This window comes from Sciurus vulgaris, assembly GCF_902686455.1.
Source record: "Sciurus vulgaris genome assembly, chromosome: 8".
In the NCBI taxonomy this organism is placed as follows: domain Eukaryota; kingdom Metazoa; phylum Chordata; class Mammalia; order Rodentia; family Sciuridae; genus Sciurus; species Sciurus vulgaris.
The window spans coordinates 30393398-30412435 of NC_136468.1; the positions used below are offsets into that span (position 1 = coordinate 30393398).

Sequence of the window (19038 nt, forward strand, 5' to 3'; positions counted from 1 at the left end):
TTAAAGGGGAGAGTGTATATAAGATTTTGGGGTTACTTTTGATTTCCTATCAAATGACAATAGGCTTTAAGAGATACCCTGAACTTTGCATTCAACCTAGAGGGGAGATGTGTCATTGATTTGTTTATTGGTTTGTATTAATTATATAGATGAGTAGGCTTCATTGCATCATATATGTATATGCATACACCATGCTTTGATCATTCGCCCCCCATTCCCCACCCTCCCTTCCTCCTCCTCCCGAGGCCATCCCCTTCATCTTCACATAGATACACAATGGGGTATATGGTTCTGACATTATTTTTTCAGAAGGCTGCCTCAGTACAGGATCTGGAAAGCCCCCAGAAAATTCCTCAGCACCAAAAACTTTCTTTTTCCCACTCACATACCCTGAGATCCCTATTACTAGAGTTGCCACTTCAATTCAGAAATGGATAATAGACTTCCTTAGAAAGGACATGGGAGATGCTTGTAGAGATGAGGTCACACACCACCATGGTATGGTGATGATTCCTGTTGAGAGACACCAGGACATCAAAAGGGCAGAGCGGACTCAGTGTGGGCAAAGGCAACCAGCTTCACCATCCTTCCTTCCCTGGGCTTCTCAGCCTAGAGTTAACGTGTACGAAATGAGCAAATGGTCTTTGATTTCTTGCAAACACTCTTGGGCAGCTTATCTCTCTATTCTAATTGTGATAGTAAAACAATAAAAAAGGAGATTTAATTTTAACTAATGTTAGTCTGGCTAGGGCAGTGAGAGAAGATGGTGTGCTGGAAAAATATTAATCTGGGTTGGTTATTTAACATCCATCTTAATTTGAGGAAGACGCTCTCAAAGCCACCTGCTCCAGACAATGAAACTCCTCAGTTACATTTTGGTTTATCGACGATTTCTCCTTGTGGTGTTCAGTGTGCTGTTGTTACTACCGCTTCCTCTTGTCATCCACTCTAAGGTAGGTAAATCTGGAGAATACTGGTGGATTTCCTGATTTGTTTTAATTGTCCTTTATTCCTGCTGCTTACTTGCTTGGCACAGAGCAGAATGAGTGGCGATACGTTATGCTTGAAGTCAGGATGGTTGTTCATTGTGTGTGGACATTTTCCTCCTTTTGAATAGTTAATGTTAATTGATTCTCCATATGATCAACTAGAGTAATTGAACATCCCAGTCAATTGGACTTGTTCTCTGCCTGTTACTAAACGAGAGGAAGAACAGATGAAACCCAACCCTTGAGATCTTACGGTTCACGTTACCCACCCCGGGGGAGCATCCCAGCAATGTGACACTGGAGTAGAGAGTGAGAGGAGTCATTGGGAATCTGAGTCCAGTTCTGTGGCTTGGTGCAGGTCATAGAACTTCCTGGAAATTTCATTTTCTTGTGGCATAAGGAGATAGTAAAAGCATGAAATAATTTTCCTTGGTTAATCAGGAAGTTTAACAAATCATTGTACCATGTTATGATAACTTCCAATTTTATTTTATTATTGGTGCTCTTGGAAGAATTTTTCTGTTTGTTTTAGAAAATAATCAGTGTATTAAGTCCAGAATAATAGACTCACTGCATTTTAATCTCTGGTGAAATGATTTTAATCAACAAAAACTTAATGAGCACATTAAGCTACAAGTGTCACCAGGAGGTAAGAAAACAGGCTTTGGAGCCATCATCTCTGCTTCAGGTCCCAGATTTAGCACTCACATGCTGTGTGATGGGAATAAGTTACATGGTTTCTCTGTTCTTCTATTTTGTTTTATCATATGTAAGATGGAATCATGGCAGGCTTGCTGTGAGGTTATGATGATAAATGTCCGTCAAGCACTTAGTTGGAGCACCTTCTGGCCCTCAGTAATTGTAGCATCTTGGGTCTATCAGTGGCTGACTCCACAGCTGGGCCAATTCCCACCATGCACGATGCACAGATCCCTTCTCTTAGTGGAAGAGAACCTTGCTGATGTTCTTCTCTAACAAGCATTATTCAAGGTTAACAAAATGTAATCACAAGAATTATAATACCATGGGCTCTCCCACTTCCGTCAGAAGTCTTGCCCACCTATCTGGGAATCTCTAATGGAAATCCACGTGAGGTTATAGAAAGAACTTTTGGACTCTGCCAGGTCTACTCCACCTGCAATGCTGGCAAAGGGACTAGGACCTGCTTCACAGTTAATGAGCAGGTTGATGAGTAGGTTGCCTGGCAGGAGACAACCTACCAGCTATAGTTTCCGAGGGCAGATCTCTTTTCCTGAGAAAGGCAGCATACTGGCAGTCACAGCAGATGGCATGACAGAGGCACTGACCCAGTCCTGTAGTCTGAATTTCCACCTCACTCTACTGAGAACTTGATACTCCATTTAACATGCATGATGACTTCCCTTTCTACTCCACCCCACCCGGGTCCCATGGGTTTCCCAGACCTGGCTGAATCCTATCATGATTACATCTTGGTTCACACCTGGCCCCCTGCCATGGTTCACTATTTCTACATTAGTCTAAGGATAGGCCTTTGCTTGGCAGAGAACACAGGAAATTAAATAATCAAGGCAAATTTAGGTCATGATGACACATCAATTGTGCTACTCCTTTGACATATGCACACATGACATACTATCACCCATAATTTTCAAAGAAAATGAACATAAATTCCTTGAAAAATAAACAAGTAAATAAACAAAAATCAATGGTTCGAGTGCATGTGTTAGCTAGAAAGTACAACATTGCTAAGAAATGCAAGATGCTATGACAAAAATACATTAAGTCTCTGCAAAACCAGGAGCCTGGTGTTGAGTTGCATCTATGAATGCACAACCCTTTTCATTCCTTCTAATCAACTCATTTGTTACAACTCAGGTGATGTTAATGAGAGGAATTTTCCCCAGTTCGATAATACGATTTTATTTTTTGATCCCTCTAAATACATATTTAATCATTCCATCAGCTGCTAATTAAACTTAAAGAATATTATTTTAATCCTTTCTTACAATGAAATCAGGACTTCTCTTCAGAGTATTTGGACCTTTTAAAGCTATAAAATTTAAATAGAGGTTTACTTTGACTTGGATGCAAATCAATTTACCGTTAACTTTTAGGTTGCTAATTGGAGAACTCTATGTAAAGACACAGTAACATATTAACTAAAGGATTTGAGCAAAACAAAAGTCAAGTTTGTCTTTTAAACGCATGATAAATCTACATGATACCAATGAACCAACAAACGAGGAATTATTGACTGATATTTTCATTTTCCTACTGACCAGCCTTTTATAGATGGGACTTATCTCCTACCTTAATGCCACCTCCGTCAAAAAATGTGTCATCAATAAAGAGAGACTCTGGGAAGGTTTTCAAGGTAATGTTGAAAGGGAAGGAGGAAGGACTGGCTTTGCAGAGCATACTTCTGTTCAGGCATTTTGACAAGCAGGTTGCCAAAAATATCTTATTTACCCTTCACTATAAACCAACAAATGATTACCTATGTGCCATCGTTTTTATTTCACATTGGAAGGCCTCAGCAAAGGCCATCCAGATGCTACAGAAAATGGTTTTGAACTTGGGTTTTGTCAGAGTCATGGGTTAACAGTGGTTTTGTTTTAGACTTTTCTATAGTTTTTGGTTTTGAAGGTTTACTCTCATTGGTTTATTAATCATTTATCAACAACTCAGGTAGTTCTTTTTATCATAGACTTCCAGACAAGTCAAACAACAGGAGATCTATCTTAGCCACTTCCTCAATTGACATGATGCCACTTTAAGGTTGAAGATTGTAGTGATTCTATTCACTGGAGAGGGGTCTTTGAAAACTGAAGAAGGGACTACTCAGAAGTGTGATAACTGCTCATTGTCCCAGAGTCCTAGCTATACAAGCTGGGCATGTCTGTGCATCAAGATATGGTACCACTTATCTTCATTCCTGTGTCTAAATGCTTATGATGTGTTGTGCCATTGGGCTAGTATCTTAATTTCTCTAGCTGGGAGGAACCTTTGGGACTGTGCTTTTCAATGTTTTCATGGGAATGTTATGTTCTGACAAAGGAGAAAAGTCCTTACTCCAGAAGCTTGTGGACTTAAGTCTAATAGAAGCTCAAATTTAATCCTTATGAATTATGTTACTATTATTATCATCCAAAATGTGCTGATTAGAAATAGAGACAAAACCATGTAAGTTGGCTGTGCAGAGGTTTCCAACCAACATCTGTCTGACTCTAGAGCCAGCAATCTTAATTACAACTGAATATCTGTCTTTTCAGCTTTCATGGTGGTAACAAAGGCTCTCCTACTACACTGGTGCAGCTGTAACCCTCCTGAGGAACTTCTCTTTTCTTATTTGTTTATACTGATGCATTGCAGATCTTTTAAAATTGTCACCTAAATGTAAAAGTACCCCAGTTTTTCCCCTATTAGTAGTTAATGATGAGTAAACAAGTTTATAATGTAACTCCTGTTTGTTTGTTAAAATGAAATGTTCACACTGAACTTTTTCATTTCAGAGGGGAAAGTCCTGAAGTATTTCACAATAACTTGTGAAAGCAAGTCTCTGTTATGTTGCATAGTTCCAGTGATGTCCTCTATGTAACCGCACTCTTTTATGACAATTTCTATCATTTTGTAAATTGTAGTACTACTTCCTTACTTACTTTGTTTTTCTCTATATTTCTAATCCTGAAACAAGAAGATAAAAGAAGGTCAGGTTTGTGTGATGAGAAGTATGAGGAGAAAATTGAACAGTATATTGTAATTGTAGAGTGCATTTCTTCTAGGTATGCCTCACTCATCCAGTGTATCCACTAATTGGGACTCCTTGCTACAAGGACTAGACAAGAAAACAGCTACACAGATACAGAGCCATGTTCTCTAGTTGGGTTGTAAAACTCAGTCCAGATTTCAGTTCTTTTCTTAGGTACTTCTTTTGTCTTTCTGTAGACAATATTTATAACCTAGAAAGACTCAAGAGAGAAGAATGTGAGAGTGAGAGAGTGGCATGAAAGGGTCTCAGTCCTGGGTGAGGATGTGGCTGAGAGGGCCAGCTCTGTCTCTGCCCGTGAGCCATGCTGCCTGAATCTCTTCCCTGACGTGGTCACTCGAGCCACTGTGACCTTCAGAGTTAGCATAGACATTATAATTAATTAAAAGAAACAACACATAATGAGACTTATAGTGCTAAATAAAAAAAATTGATAGATGAGAGAAATACAAGGATCATTAGGAAATATAAACTTTAAAGGGATAAAGGATCTGTTAGCAGGGGAAGGAAGCTGGAAGCTGTGTCAAAGAAAATGAAAGTAAGTGGGAGAGAACTAAAAAAGACCATAAGTGAAAGAGAAGGAAGGAGGAAAATTGCAGGAAATCATAAAGAGTTTCTAAAGGGCCAAATTGAACAATTTAATATATTACTAGAAATAACTGATATTGTTTTAAATGTTCATTTAAGAATATATGGATTTAAGACAAAGGAAAAATGCTATAAACTTAAAGGAAATGAACATTTTAGACACTAAAGAACATGAAAATTATGTGGGGGAAAAACAGAAAAAACTCATAGATCATGCTAATAATTATGTGGCAGATGAACAAAACCAGAATATCCAAGTTTGATATATTTTTATTTCATGAATAGTTTATATAAATTTGATCCCCAACTTTTGGGTCAGTGAACTGTGTGATGTAAGCAAAAATTTAAATTAATATTTCTTCCTTTGAGTAGCTTGCAGAATTGCTGGAAAGTCAACATATACAATCACAAACATTAATCACCAAATAAGTTATATATAAACACATGCCAAATGATTGATAGAAATCATTTGTGCTATGATTGTGTAATTAAAAGGTGAACAGACTCATCTCTCTTCAGCCTCTCCATTCCCCTAACCACTCACAATCCCACTGACCCTTGACCTGTAGTTCCTCCTGTTTTCTGTATTCTAGAGAAGGCTGCTTCCCTTCACCTGTTCTCAGACCTGAAACCTTTGTGTCACCCCCAACATCCATCAGTCCCATCACTCAGACCATGCTTTGTCTCCTGCATCTGAATCCTCCCATCTCTCCCCTCTCTGCCCTGTCTGCCCCACTCTCCCTCTCTGCTGGCCCTGCCCTCCTGGAAGCTTTCTGTGTCTCTTTTTTTCTTGCATCACATTGCATACTCTCTCCTTCAAATTCTCCTGCCAGAGTAGTGCTTTCAAAGTGCCAAATTGGTCCTATTGTACTTCTGGTTAAACTTCTTTGAGAACTCTCTTTCACCTTCAGAGGGAAAAATATCTACAGAAAGCATGCATACATTGACGGATATTTGAGATATTGTCATTCATTCTAACAATCTCCCCAAAGCCCACACGCTCAGGTTTCCATGTTAGCATTTGCAGTTCCTAGCATGCCATGACTATTTCTACCCCTTTTCCTTTGTTCATGCTGTGTCCTCTTGAAAGGATGCCCTCTCTTTTGCCTGGTCCTTCTTGGGAAGTTTCAGACTGTGATGCAAACTGAAAATCATTGCCGCAGTTCTCATTGCATGGCAGATACACTGCCCTCCGTTATGGTATGCATTCCATTTTGCTGTTGCCTCCCCTCCCTCCAGATGACAAATACCTCAAGGGCATGAAGCACATTGTTCAATTTCTGACTTTCCAAGCACCAAACAGTGCCTGTCCCACAGGACATAGTCAATAACTATGCTGAATGATTGGATGGATGGATGATTCCAGATGGCAGAATGATTGACTTAACCTAGAACTCCTGGGAAGGATAGGATGCTGGAGAAAGAAGGCAATGAAAGGAAAGAACTTCTAACAGAGTGAAGAGTGACCCAGAGGAAGAACAAGAATGTAAGTGTAATGGGGAGGTGTTTCTTTCACATAGCTCACTTTTTCTCCCATTATGGGATTTTACACCTTGTTTGATAACAACAATATATGTGAATGTCCACCATTATCCTCATAACAACTATTAGAAATAGTCAATATTATATCTATTTTACAGTTAAGCAATTATGTTGAGAGATTTACCTGAAGTCCACAGTCTATAAAGCACACGGGCATTTGAACATAAGTCTGGTCTATGGCCATATCATTCCAAAAGTGCCTGATTTCATCTGAACATAAATCTGTCTGACTCCCAAGCCCATCAATGACATTGCCCTTCTATAGGGATCTGATCTGTTCATTCAGATTTTTAAAAGTAGCGCTCAGTTTGCCCTACTACCTTATTCCTGCATTTGCAATCACAAAAGCATATATTGAGATGAAGCCTCTCTCAGCCTGAAATAGAGTAAACTTGACCCATGATGGGCAAGAGATTAGGGATCACCACAGCACAGCATAGCCTGCCCTGACTTACCTTATTATGAGTATTCAGAATACTAGCATATTCTCAAGTTTTCTGAGTGATTCTGACATATACCCTTGGTGACAATTTCCTCATTCAAATGAACAAGACTGTCATTTAAGAGTCACAAATATCTGTATATCAGCTGCCCCAGACTTACCTGAGGTACTTGTGTCAAATTTCAACCTCTGAATTGGAAGCACAGGAAGCTGCATATTTAGGAAAGCCCCCAGGTGACTTGAAAGTTAATTCATGGACTGCATTTTGATCACACTGAACACATGGTCAATTTGGAGAACTAGATGATCTCTATGGTTATTTCTAGTTCCACTGTGTGTGGGTATAAAAACCACAGCTAGTGTTGGGTATGTGCAGAGGTTGCATGCAAAACAGGTGATTGGCATACTGGGGCCACCAATTCTTTAGCTGCTACCCCATTTGTATAAAAATGAACAAAAAATGCTAGCTATTTTTCTTCAACTCCTTTACATTCTCCATCTCTCAAGATGAGGACATTTCAACATTTTAAGCTTTTCAATTAATATAGATTGAATCTTGAGAAATCACTACCACAGTAGGGGTAGGTATATCATGAACCATGCAAAGCCTTTCTCAGGCCCTGTTAGATAATAATAGTGTTTTTCTTGTAACACAGAGACTTAGAATGCATGGTTTTCCTCATTTCTTAATTGCTTTGTGTTCCCTTTAGAAAATCAATTGCAGTGATTGAGACCTGTGATTGGTCCTGCTTTTCTCAAGCTGTGCTGAGAGAGGATTGTACCCACATAAGTACTAATTCATCAGCCAAATTGCTCCCTGATACTAATAAGTGCATCATTAAGAAAAGGGGGAAAGGAAGAAAAAAAAACTATTTTTTAAAGCAGAATTTATATTTCAATTCCATCAGAGGCTATAATTTAAAAGAAAATCAAGGTGATATTTAAATACAATCAGCCTCATTTCCCAAGTTAATTTGATAGTCAGAACTTTGTGAGGAGAAAAAGAAAGTTATTACCTAATCAGGACTTTATTTGCCTTTCCTAGTCTCCAGCAAACCCCCTGGCTATACTTAGTTGAGGTAGTTAAGACAAAATATAACTATGACATAGCTAAATGGGGTCCCAGGTAGTGGGACCATGACAACTATGGGAATTTACCACTGCAAGTAAACATTTTAGCTGCAATTCTGTTTATTGGAAAGAGAGATGAGGGGTCTGGGAAAAATGGAAAGCCATCTACCCACTAGAGTGAGGGTCAAGGTGTCTGGTGCCAGGTGAGGAGGGGAAAGACAAATAAGAAGGAACAAAGCAAAGAGAAAGAGTTTCCTGCTACGGAATCTTATGCTTAGTATGGTGACATTGTTTTTCTATTGGGATCAAGGTACATGATTAAACAGAATGGTCGGCAGAACACAGATGAGAGAGTGAGACTCTGTGGTATAAATTTCCTCCAAACCATTCTGGGGTCAGAACCAATTCAATGTCAAACTATAGTGGTTTTCTTGAAGCAGCAAAAGAAAAAGAGCCAGACCAAGTAGAGCCCACACCAGAAGTCAAACTAAAGGGCCCAGTTTATCTTGGATTTTCAGTCTCCAAAACTGTGGGCAACATACAACTCTTTTCTTTGCATATTGCCCACCTTCAGTATCTTGTTATAGCAATATAAAACAGACTAATACACTGAGGCATAACTGTAAGGATTAGGTCAAGGACAGAAGGTCAAGAAAGTATTCCCAGCATAAAAATTTGATCCTAATTTAAAAAGAAAAAAGAAAAGAATAAAAGCTTAAGACTATCATGGCAAGTTTGATAGAAATGTAAGATAAGCAACTTGTCATAGAGATCACAAACCTTATTGAAGAGCTACAGAAATTTAAAAAGTGATAAAACTGCAATAAATGATTTTTAAAGAGTAGCAGCAAGGGAGGATGGATGACTTTTCATATCATTAGTGCTTACATAAATTAGTACAACTGTCTTGGAAAGAAAATAGGCAATAACTAGGAAAGTTCAAATGGACACTTCCACCCCAAAATTTTGCTACTTGCTTTCTACTCCAGCACAGAATATCTCTTTCCTAATCTATGTGGAGCTAAGCAGTAAGATGCTCAGAGTCTTATAGTATTGAAAAATCGGGGAGGGCTAGCAAATAGTTACCAGTAGAAACACAAACAAATAAATACCAAAATAGTCATAAAAAGGTATACTATATCCACTTGAAATGAATTGACAATAGTTACACATTTATCAGTATGAATGCATTTGAGTCAAATAAAACATTGAATGAAAGAAAGAAGTTACAAAATGATATCTAAATATTATATTGAAATAAAATATATAAACATATATCTTAAGAACTCAAATTGGTATATCACATTATCATTAATCTTAAAACCACATGCTGCTTATTAAGATATTAATGTTTTAATATTGTGTACCAAAATAACACAAGCATGGATGGAAAGGCTACAAAGGCTACCTTCCAGGCAGTGATTGGCATTGGCATGCCCAGAGAAGAAGGACATGAGGGGCTGGCACTCATCTGTCTTTCATCGTAGTGTTTTATTTATCTTGAAAAATTCAAGCAAATATGGGGAAATATCAACACTTGTTAAATACGATAAGGTATACAGATACATGTAATGTTATTTTCCATCTGTTTCCAATATTTCATAGTTCTGAAAACTTTCGAAACTTACTGCTAAAAATCCTTTGCTTCTTGATATTTAAATGTGAATTAACAGGACCTTCCTGTGACTGATCACCCCTCTGTTACTGTGGGAGAAGCTACTTGCAAAAGGAAGGATGGAGATGGCTGTGAAAAACTCAGGGAGGGACAGAGCACTCCCAGAGCAGGGGACACGGGGGGCAAGTGGCATTACCCTGCCTGTGAGCTAATGGAATCCACACGTCTGTATTCCACACAGCTACCTGTGCCTGGTTGAACATGGTTTGTCTGCTGAACTTCTTGATGTAAAATTTTGGACAGTGAAGGGGTATAGATGTTTGTGAGCAGACAACTGTTATTGGAACACGTTTCCTCTGGGTTTTTCTTCCTCTATCTCTTCCTTCCACTCTTCCTTTAGCTTGTTTCATATGTAATACTTTGAAAAGGAATTATGAGTTTTAAGAGTTTAAGAATTTAAGAATTCCAAATCATTTTCATTTATAAGAGGAAAGTAGATACTATCCTCATTTCTGCCACTCAGTTCAAGAATTTATAATACTAAAAAGTACCTTGCTATCTCTGGGACAGAATTTGATTAAATGTGCACTTGTTCTAGTTGCAGAGTTAATTATAATAATGATATCAGTTGTTTCAGTAACTTCCACTAGACTTGGGTTGAGAGTGAAAAGATTCATTCTCTCTTTTATTTGACAGTTAGCTCTTGTATTGCTGTTCCTGTATTTTCTCACTGTTCTTTTTTTTTTTTTTCAATTTTATTGTGGCAAAATACATGTGACATAAAATTTACTGTTTTAACCATTTCTAAATGTACAGTTCAGTAATTTCTCCTTGCTCTTTTGTGGTAGTGGTGGTGCTGGTTATGTGCATTGGCAGTGACAGCATGTGGTGGTTCTGATTTGGGAGTAAGGGGCCTCTTAAAAAGGTAGAAAGAGAAAGGAGTAAAAACAAACAAAAAACCTTCAAACACTAGAAGAGATCAAGAGGAAAAAAGATGATGTACTTGAGATAGTGGATAATTGTATGAATTTCTAGTGATAAAACGAAGTCAGTGTATTTTCTACCTCAAACATGATTCTGTGAATGAAATGGCCAGGACCCTTTCTGAGTTGTAACATAGTTAGACAACTTCTGAGTTTTCTTCTTCATCAGAAGAATCTGTTTGCCCTCGTAACAGAAAAGGATAAATGTGTGCTTTCTTCTGTTTTTTTGTACTTTTCTTATTCTTGGAAAAACATTCAGAGATCTTTGATTTCAAAGCATATGAATGCCCATATATTTTATTTTGATAGTATGTGAAGAAAACATTTGGGATTATTCCTGGATTAATCTTCCGTTACTGAATGCCTAGGGAACATTGAAGAGAAAAGATGCTTTCCTGCCCCCAACCCCAGAAAAATCACAGTATAAAGAAAGGAACTGGAGGAAGGAGGAACTCCTGGGATAGATCCATCAATGGAATGTGTGTATAATTATCAGAGGGAAACTTTTTAGAATGAACAGGTATAAACTATCACTGTCCTGAGAAAACTGGGGCAGATGATCATCCTATTCATTAAAGAGCACTCAAATAATTCTTAAATTTATATGTACACATAAAAGACCCTGAATAGCCAATGTAATCTTCAGCAAAAGGAACAAAGCTGGAGACATCATACTATCTGACTTCAAAATACACTATAAATCTTTAGTAAATCAAACAGCACGATACTGGCTAAAAAAAGAGAACACAGAGCAATGGAATGAAAAACAGATCCCAGAAATAAATCCCTGCATTTACAACAAATTGATTTTCAACAAAGGTGCCAAGACCCCACATGGAGAAAAGATAGTCCCTCCAATAAATAGTGTTGGGAAAACTGGATATCCATAGGCAGAAGAAAAAATTAGAACTTTATCTCACATGATGCACAAAAATCAACTCAAAGTGGATTAAAGACTTAAAAGTTAAGACCTGAAACTATTGAACTACTAGAAGAAAATATAGGAGAAATGCTTCAAGACATTGGAATGGGCAAAGATTTTCTTGGACAAAAAGCACAGGAAACAAAAGTGAAAGTAGGCAAATGGGATTGTATCAAATTTAAAAGACTCTTCACAGCAAAAGAAACAATCCACGTAGTAAAGAGACAACCTAATGAATGGGAGAAAATACTTGTAAATTATGTGTCTCATAAAGGATTAACATTCAAAATATATATGATTTCAAACAACTCATTAGTAAGAAAAAATTAAACCAATAGCCAAGGTTTATTATCCTGTGTTCATTATTAATTAGGGCTTATTATTATTTGTAAAGAATTGATATTCAAAATATTTAAAGAGTTCAAACTACCCAATAGAATGAAAATGAAGAACTCAGGGCAAAGAGCCAGAATAGACAGTTTTCAAAAGAAGACATACATATGACCAAAAGGTATACTGAAAAGTTTCAGTACCACTAATCATTTGGAAATGTAAGTTAAAACCATAGTGAGACATCATTTCACTCCTTTTAGTCTATTATCAAAAAAGACAAAGATAATAAGCTCTGGTGAGGATGTAGAGAAAAGGGAACTCTTGTACACTATTGGTGGAAATATGCATTAGTGCAGACATTATAGAAAATTGTATGAAGGTTATGCAACAAATTAAACACAGAACTACAAAATGAGACAGAAAGTTCAGCACTGGGTATATATCCAAAGGAAATGGAACTAGTTTGTAGAAAAGCTATCTGCACTCCCCCATATTTATTACAGTACAATATGCAAGATTAGGAATTAACCTAATCTTCAATGAATAAATAGATAAAGGAAATATGGTGCATATATGCAACAAAATACAATTCAGTCACAAAGGGGATGAAATCCTCTTATTTTTGACAATCTGGTTGGATCTAGAGGAAATTATGTTAAATGTATTTGATTTAACAATGAAAACAGACCAATACTGCATGATCTCACTTACATGTGGAATCTAAAAAGGTTGATCTCTCATAGAAGTAGAGAATATAATGGTGGTTACCAGAGACTGTGGTAGTTTAGGGTAGAGGGTTGGATGACATTGCTCAAAAGATGGGAGGAATAAGGTCAAGAGATCTATTGTGCAATATATTGACTACAGTTTATAATAAGCTGTATTTTTGAAAAATGTTATGACAGTATAAGCAAAGGAATCTTACCACAGAAATTATAATAATTTGAGGTAATACATATGTTATTTAACTATAGTTAGCCATTCCACTACACACACAGACACACAAACACATATACACGTACATATGTACACACATATACACATAAATATACTTCAAAACATCATGGTAAATGCATAGAATTTTTGTGTTAATTAAAAAAAATTAAAAATCAAATACTCCCAGGTAACTCTGCTTTCCTCTTTCTTTAGACCTTCAGTTTCCTTCAGATATGGAAAAATGGAGTAATTCCCACAATTCCAGGATGATGCAAATATGATGCTTTAACCAGAGGCCATTATAATTTCCTAGAACTTATATGCAAAGATATAAGTGTACCTGTGCCTGGGGAAAGCTCTACCCACAAGGCATAAATCTGAGCTGCATGTTGACAGATGGACAAATTTTCAAATGGGTTATATAAATCCAGGTATTCAACTTGGGAAGAAGCAAGATTCTGGACTCAGAGTTAAAGATGAGAGGGCAGATTTGAATAAGCATGTAGCCCAGTGCTTCTGAAACTTTAACATAGATAAGAGTTGCATGGGGAGTTTGAAATGCTGATCTTGCTTCAATATGTGAAGGGAAGGGACTGATCAAACCCTGTATTTCTCAAGCTCCTGGATCATGCTGATGATGCTGGCCCATGAACCACATAAGGGGTACACAAGAAATCCAGCGAGCAGTAAGTGTTGATTCTGGGATGGTGAGGCAAGTTTTGGAACGTAGAGCAGAGATTTCACTGCAGTGCTGACAAAAGCCGAGCAGGGAAGAGAATGTGTGAAGTGGCATGGTGTGCTCCGTAGAACTGGAGCACATGGTCAGTCTCTCAGGGGCGAGTTCTCCTTGGGTCTGGAGAATTGTCACCATGGAAGAACATGATCACAGTGCTAACTGAATCTCTCCATTTTTTAAAAGAAGCCAGAAATTCACTTTATTCTTAATATAAAATCTACTGGTTTGTAAAATACATACACATGTATACAAATACAACATTCTAAGTCAAACAAATTGAATGTTCTTGCTCTATTTGCAATACTTCATCCAAATAGCAAAACAAGGTCAAAGGGTTTAGAATATGGACAAAAACAGGCAGAAAGTAGCAGAGAAGGGAATCTGGAGGCTTACCGTATAGCTGAACATTTGAATTAGAGTCCAGTAAAAGTTTGCTTGACAAAGAGCAGGGATCAGAACCCAAGTATTAAAAAGGCATGTAAAGAAGTCTCTTTAGAAATAGAGAGTTGGTGTTGGAAAGTATCGAGATAAGTCTTGTTACAGTTAGAGTAGAGGTGACTGAATGCAAGATGAGGATTTTGAATTGTTTTCAAAAAACAACTGAAAATCACTGTTTTTTTTTTTTTTTTTTTTTTTTTAATGTCAGCGCTGTGCTTGGTAAAATATAAAGTAGTCCAGGAGAGCTAATAATTTAATGCTTTTAATTTTGCTTTTTATTCTGTCATTAAGCTGTCCTGTCTGAGCATTTGGGGATGGCCTAGCTGAAGGAAACCCAGGTTGACATAAAGTTTCAACCCTTGTGGTAGGGTTATATGTGGGATCTGAATTAGCTAGTCTTATATGTTCTGTTTCTTTCTCTGATGTTATGGCAAACCCATATAGCTTAGCAGGATGGTTAGCCCTTATTCTGGCTGTATACAAGAGAATGACATAGTCAAAATTGATCCCTGCAAAATGATCCCATTTCAGAACAGCCTTGCTCAGAGTGCAGGAGTTGGATGGAGGTGGAGGTGCATATTTAATAAATATAATAACAAGTGAATAAGTAGGACTAGGAGACTGTTTCATTGTAACAGGGGAGCAAGACAGTAAAAGAGTTCATTTTATCTTTGAAACCCAGGTTCTTGCAAGTATTATGGAAGACAAAGGTATAAGAACACTTTTGGGTTATCCACGAGTTCTTATTACAAGAAAATGCACAGCCTTTCTTCTACATAGGCATTTAAAATTAAACTAGTATTCACAAATTCTTTTGAGAGCAGCTTAGGAAGACCCAGTCAAAGCTCAGCGTTGCTTTGCTGTTTTATTATTTGTCTAGACGATAGACGTAGACTCTGTAAGAAACTGTCAACATCAAAACATCTTTATTCTTTTTCCTTTAAAAAGATAACACAATAAAGATATGACACAATCCTGGCTTATTAAGAATCTCTTAGAAACCCACTGGAAGTGTAGGAATGCTGGGGGAATAAACACGAAACCCAGAGGACTCAGTCAGAAGTAAGTGAATCAGAGGGCATCAGAGCTAGAAATTGTATAAGCTTTAAATAAAAGACTTCATTAAATCCAAGTAACCATTTTTGCAAATTTTTCAAATGCAACTCAGAATTTCAGAGAGCAAGCAGTTAAGAGCAAAACAAAGCCACATAATAGATGCCAATTTTTATGGATCCCTGAGTACATTCCAAGTGCTTGTTTATCAAAATTATATGTCAAATATGATAATGAATTTTAACCACTTCTTATCAATATCCTGAAACAGAAACTTACAGTTACATACCAAGCAAAGCAACAGATTCTATTAAGTCACATTCCTGTGGAGTCTCCCTAATAACTTGGGTGTTTGTCTCAAAAAGCAGAGGAGAAAGTTCTTTACCTCCAAGTTCATGTCACTTAGAAGATGGTTTCAGGTTCATCCATATCACCATTCATTATCATTGTCTTTCCTTTGAGATAAAGTATAGGAAAAATTTTCCCTAGGATATTTTCTCTCTTTTAGTTAGAAAGGGAGAGAGGCAGGTGTACAACAGTTCCACCCAAGCAGGTACCCAGGCACACAATTAAAAGGCAAGTGTCCTGCCCCAAGGGAAAGACTTTCACCTGGCTGTTGCTCTGCTCCAGCAGTATTGAGTGTGTTTTAGAGGCCAAATGAAGGTGAGTACATACATCTACATGCACTAACATGAACACAGAAAATTAACTATATAGTGTTCTGTTTTGAAGGAAAAGTGAAAGAAACGAGGATTATTTTTTCTGTCTTTGGTTTTTCTTGTACATTAAACGTTGTCTCTGGGAACCCCTAAAAATTATTTTCTGGTTACTCTAAGATGCTGAGGTCTTTGGAGCGTCTTACTTTTTCTGTGATTCGACTCCACTCAGCAAATGTGGTTTTGGTTTGTACCGATGATTTCCCCAGGCTCCTTATTCCACCTTGAGTTTTGTCTCTGTTCTTTCCAGGAAGCAGAATGTGCCTATGTACTCTTCGTTGTAGCCATATTTTGGATCACAGAAACTCTACCTCTGTCTGTCACAGCTTTGCTGCCCGGTTTAATGTTCCCCATGTTTGGGATCATGCGCTCTGCAGAGGTAAGTTCTCCTGTGAATGTTGTCATGATTAGATTCCTTATCTTGTGTTACAATTGCCTTTTAGAAAAGATGCTTTTAAAGGGAGGAATAATTCTATTAATAGGGTTTTCCTGTAAGTCCCTTCAAACTTCCTGCTGTTCCTTCCCTCTGGAATTCTGCCTGTGTGTCCATCCTCATGGAACAAACACAAGTTGCAACTTTTGGAATCACGTATACCTGCAGGAGAACTGTATGTCTCATCTTCTCTTGAGGACATCTATGGTTGCTGCCTCCCTCCCAACAAAAGGGGCAACTCATTTGCATCCCACAGAAGTTGTTCTATTCACCAGAATTTGGTCTCACAGGGTTGGAGAATAATTTTTATTTTTAATGAAGAAAAAGCTTCCTCATTTTGTTTCCCAGAAACCTGCCATTTCAAAAGATAAAGGCAAATCAACTTTCATGTGTATTTCTATTTTGTTCTTGCTGAGAGGAGTTTACTCATGCTGAGAGCTGTTTCTTACCTTTATACAATCTAAGGGTACCCATGTGAAGAAAATGGATTCAGTTTTCCATGAAAAGCATGAAATGCACTGAAACCAGAATATCTATTTCCCTGCAGTCTTCAGTCACCCAGCAAACAACTGCCTACACCACAGCTGAAATGTTCTCAGGAAAGAGGTCAAGTTCAAGTCGCCAGTCAGTGCAATTTATCACCTTTGGACTTCTGTCTTCTACCTGGATCCATCACTGCTCTCTTAAGGCTCACCTGTCTTTAATGTGGGTGAAGAATTTTTTTTTTTTTTTCTCTTTAACTAACCCTGAATACAGTTTCACCCATGAGAGGAGCTGTTTTCTTCTTGATTGTCTTGTCATTCTTCTCCATTTTGGGCTCCAAATCATTTTGCACTTCTGATCCTTCCTGCTTCCTCTTTTCTTACTGTGTTTCTCCCTCCCTCCTAATCATGACTCTTTTATTTCTAATTAGCATTGATTAGGAGGACATCATGACTAGGACTGTACTTCAGTTTCTCTTACCCCCACATTGACATTCTGCTCCCAGAGAATCAGATAAAAACATCAAATGTCTTAAATGTTCCAGCATACTGCCTCTTTGTGATATGTGGGGCCCCAAATATGCTGGTACCAATAGCCATTATATCACTGAAGTTGAGGAAATTTGCCCAAGAGTTCTTTATCCCCAAAGACGCCAGGCTCAGACTTACTTAACAGTCACAGAATCTTAGACCTGGGAGAGAATTCTGGATCCACTCTCACCTGTGGCAGGGATCTCTTCCACAATATCTCTTATAGATCCTTCAGTTTTTAGAAGTTTCCTGAGTCATGGGCCCCAAATAATCCATATCACTTTTAATAATTGCATCATTTTAAAATAATTTTAACTTCCAAGGAATTTAGCTTTATTGAGACTAAGTCTGAAATTTAGTCCCCTTTGTTAAATTTTATCTACCACCTAAAATCTTTTGTTTGCATGATAGTGTTACTTAGATTTTTAAAATTAATATGATTTTCTCCATACATATCTAGACAACTTCCATCTTCAAACCCAATGCCCCCAACTAAATTACTGCCATCTTTTTCTCTTACCAAAACTAACTCTAATTTGTCGACAATACTTGAGACTTAAATTAGTTAATAAATGTGAAGTTTGTTACATAATAGGTGTTCAATGTATGTTAACAAATATTACTATCATTTGGATACCGAAAAACAAAAAATGAACAGATCACTCCAGAAACATTCAGAGGGCTGCAAATGTAAATTATCCTCTCTGCTCTGAAGTTTATTTTAAACCTTATATGATTTTCTTTACCTAGAAAGCTTAACTGAAATTTACAAGTGGTCAAAAAACTTGGGAATTTTAATGGAGAAGGCAGTTCTTCAGTCTTGTGATCCTTTTTCTACACAGGCTAAATGACCTTTAACTCATTAATAGCTGACCAAGCTTCAGGGTATTCTGGGTAAAGCTAGAGGTTTGGTTTGAAAGTATGAGCTTAAAACTCTATATGTGTCCTTGTGCAATCCTTAATATGTCATTTAATAACTCTTTTATCACCTGAAAGTGGGACATAATAAAGCCACACAACTCCACCATTTTAGTAACAGATGTGAAACAATGATGCAATGATTGTATCATTCTGAACATTTGTAAATTGATGAGAAACAATGATACAAACAATGATACAATGTTACAAGCAGCCTTAGTTTTAATGTTCCGTTTTGAGAGTATTGAACTATCATTGCACCCTATTTCAGCATATTTGAATATCAAACCTGTCATTGAGTAGGACAATGTGTCATTAATGTCCTCATCTAAGTTGACAGCCCTAAACACCTCTCTCTTTGGCCACCATAGTTCTAACCTACTTTACATATTAAAGAAGTAAGCCAATGCTAAATACTTATATCTCATTGAGCACATTACTATAGTTGAATAATATAGATCAATACTGAACTCTTCTCATATTTATTGAATTAAACCTGAAATTCAAAGTATTTGTGGTGTGCCCAATTTGATATTCCATAACAGGTATCAATATTATTACT

General features: G+C 37.3%; 1 protein-coding gene across 2 annotated transcripts in view; it reads left to right on the forward strand.

Moving 5' to 3' along the window:
- The first annotated feature begins 796 nt into the window (after positions 1-796).
- Positions 797-19038, forward strand: part of SLC13A1 (solute carrier family 13 member 1) — an 88882-nt gene continuing 70640 nt past the window's right edge. For both annotated transcript variants that reach the window (XM_079149848.1, XM_079149849.1), the window contains exons 1-2: positions 797-953; positions 16363-16491. In XM_079149848.1, coding sequence (XP_079005974.1) covers positions 855-953; positions 16363-16491 — 228 coding nt within the window. In that variant the 5' untranslated portion in view covers positions 797-854. The remainder of the gene's footprint in view (positions 954-16362; positions 16492-19038) is intronic.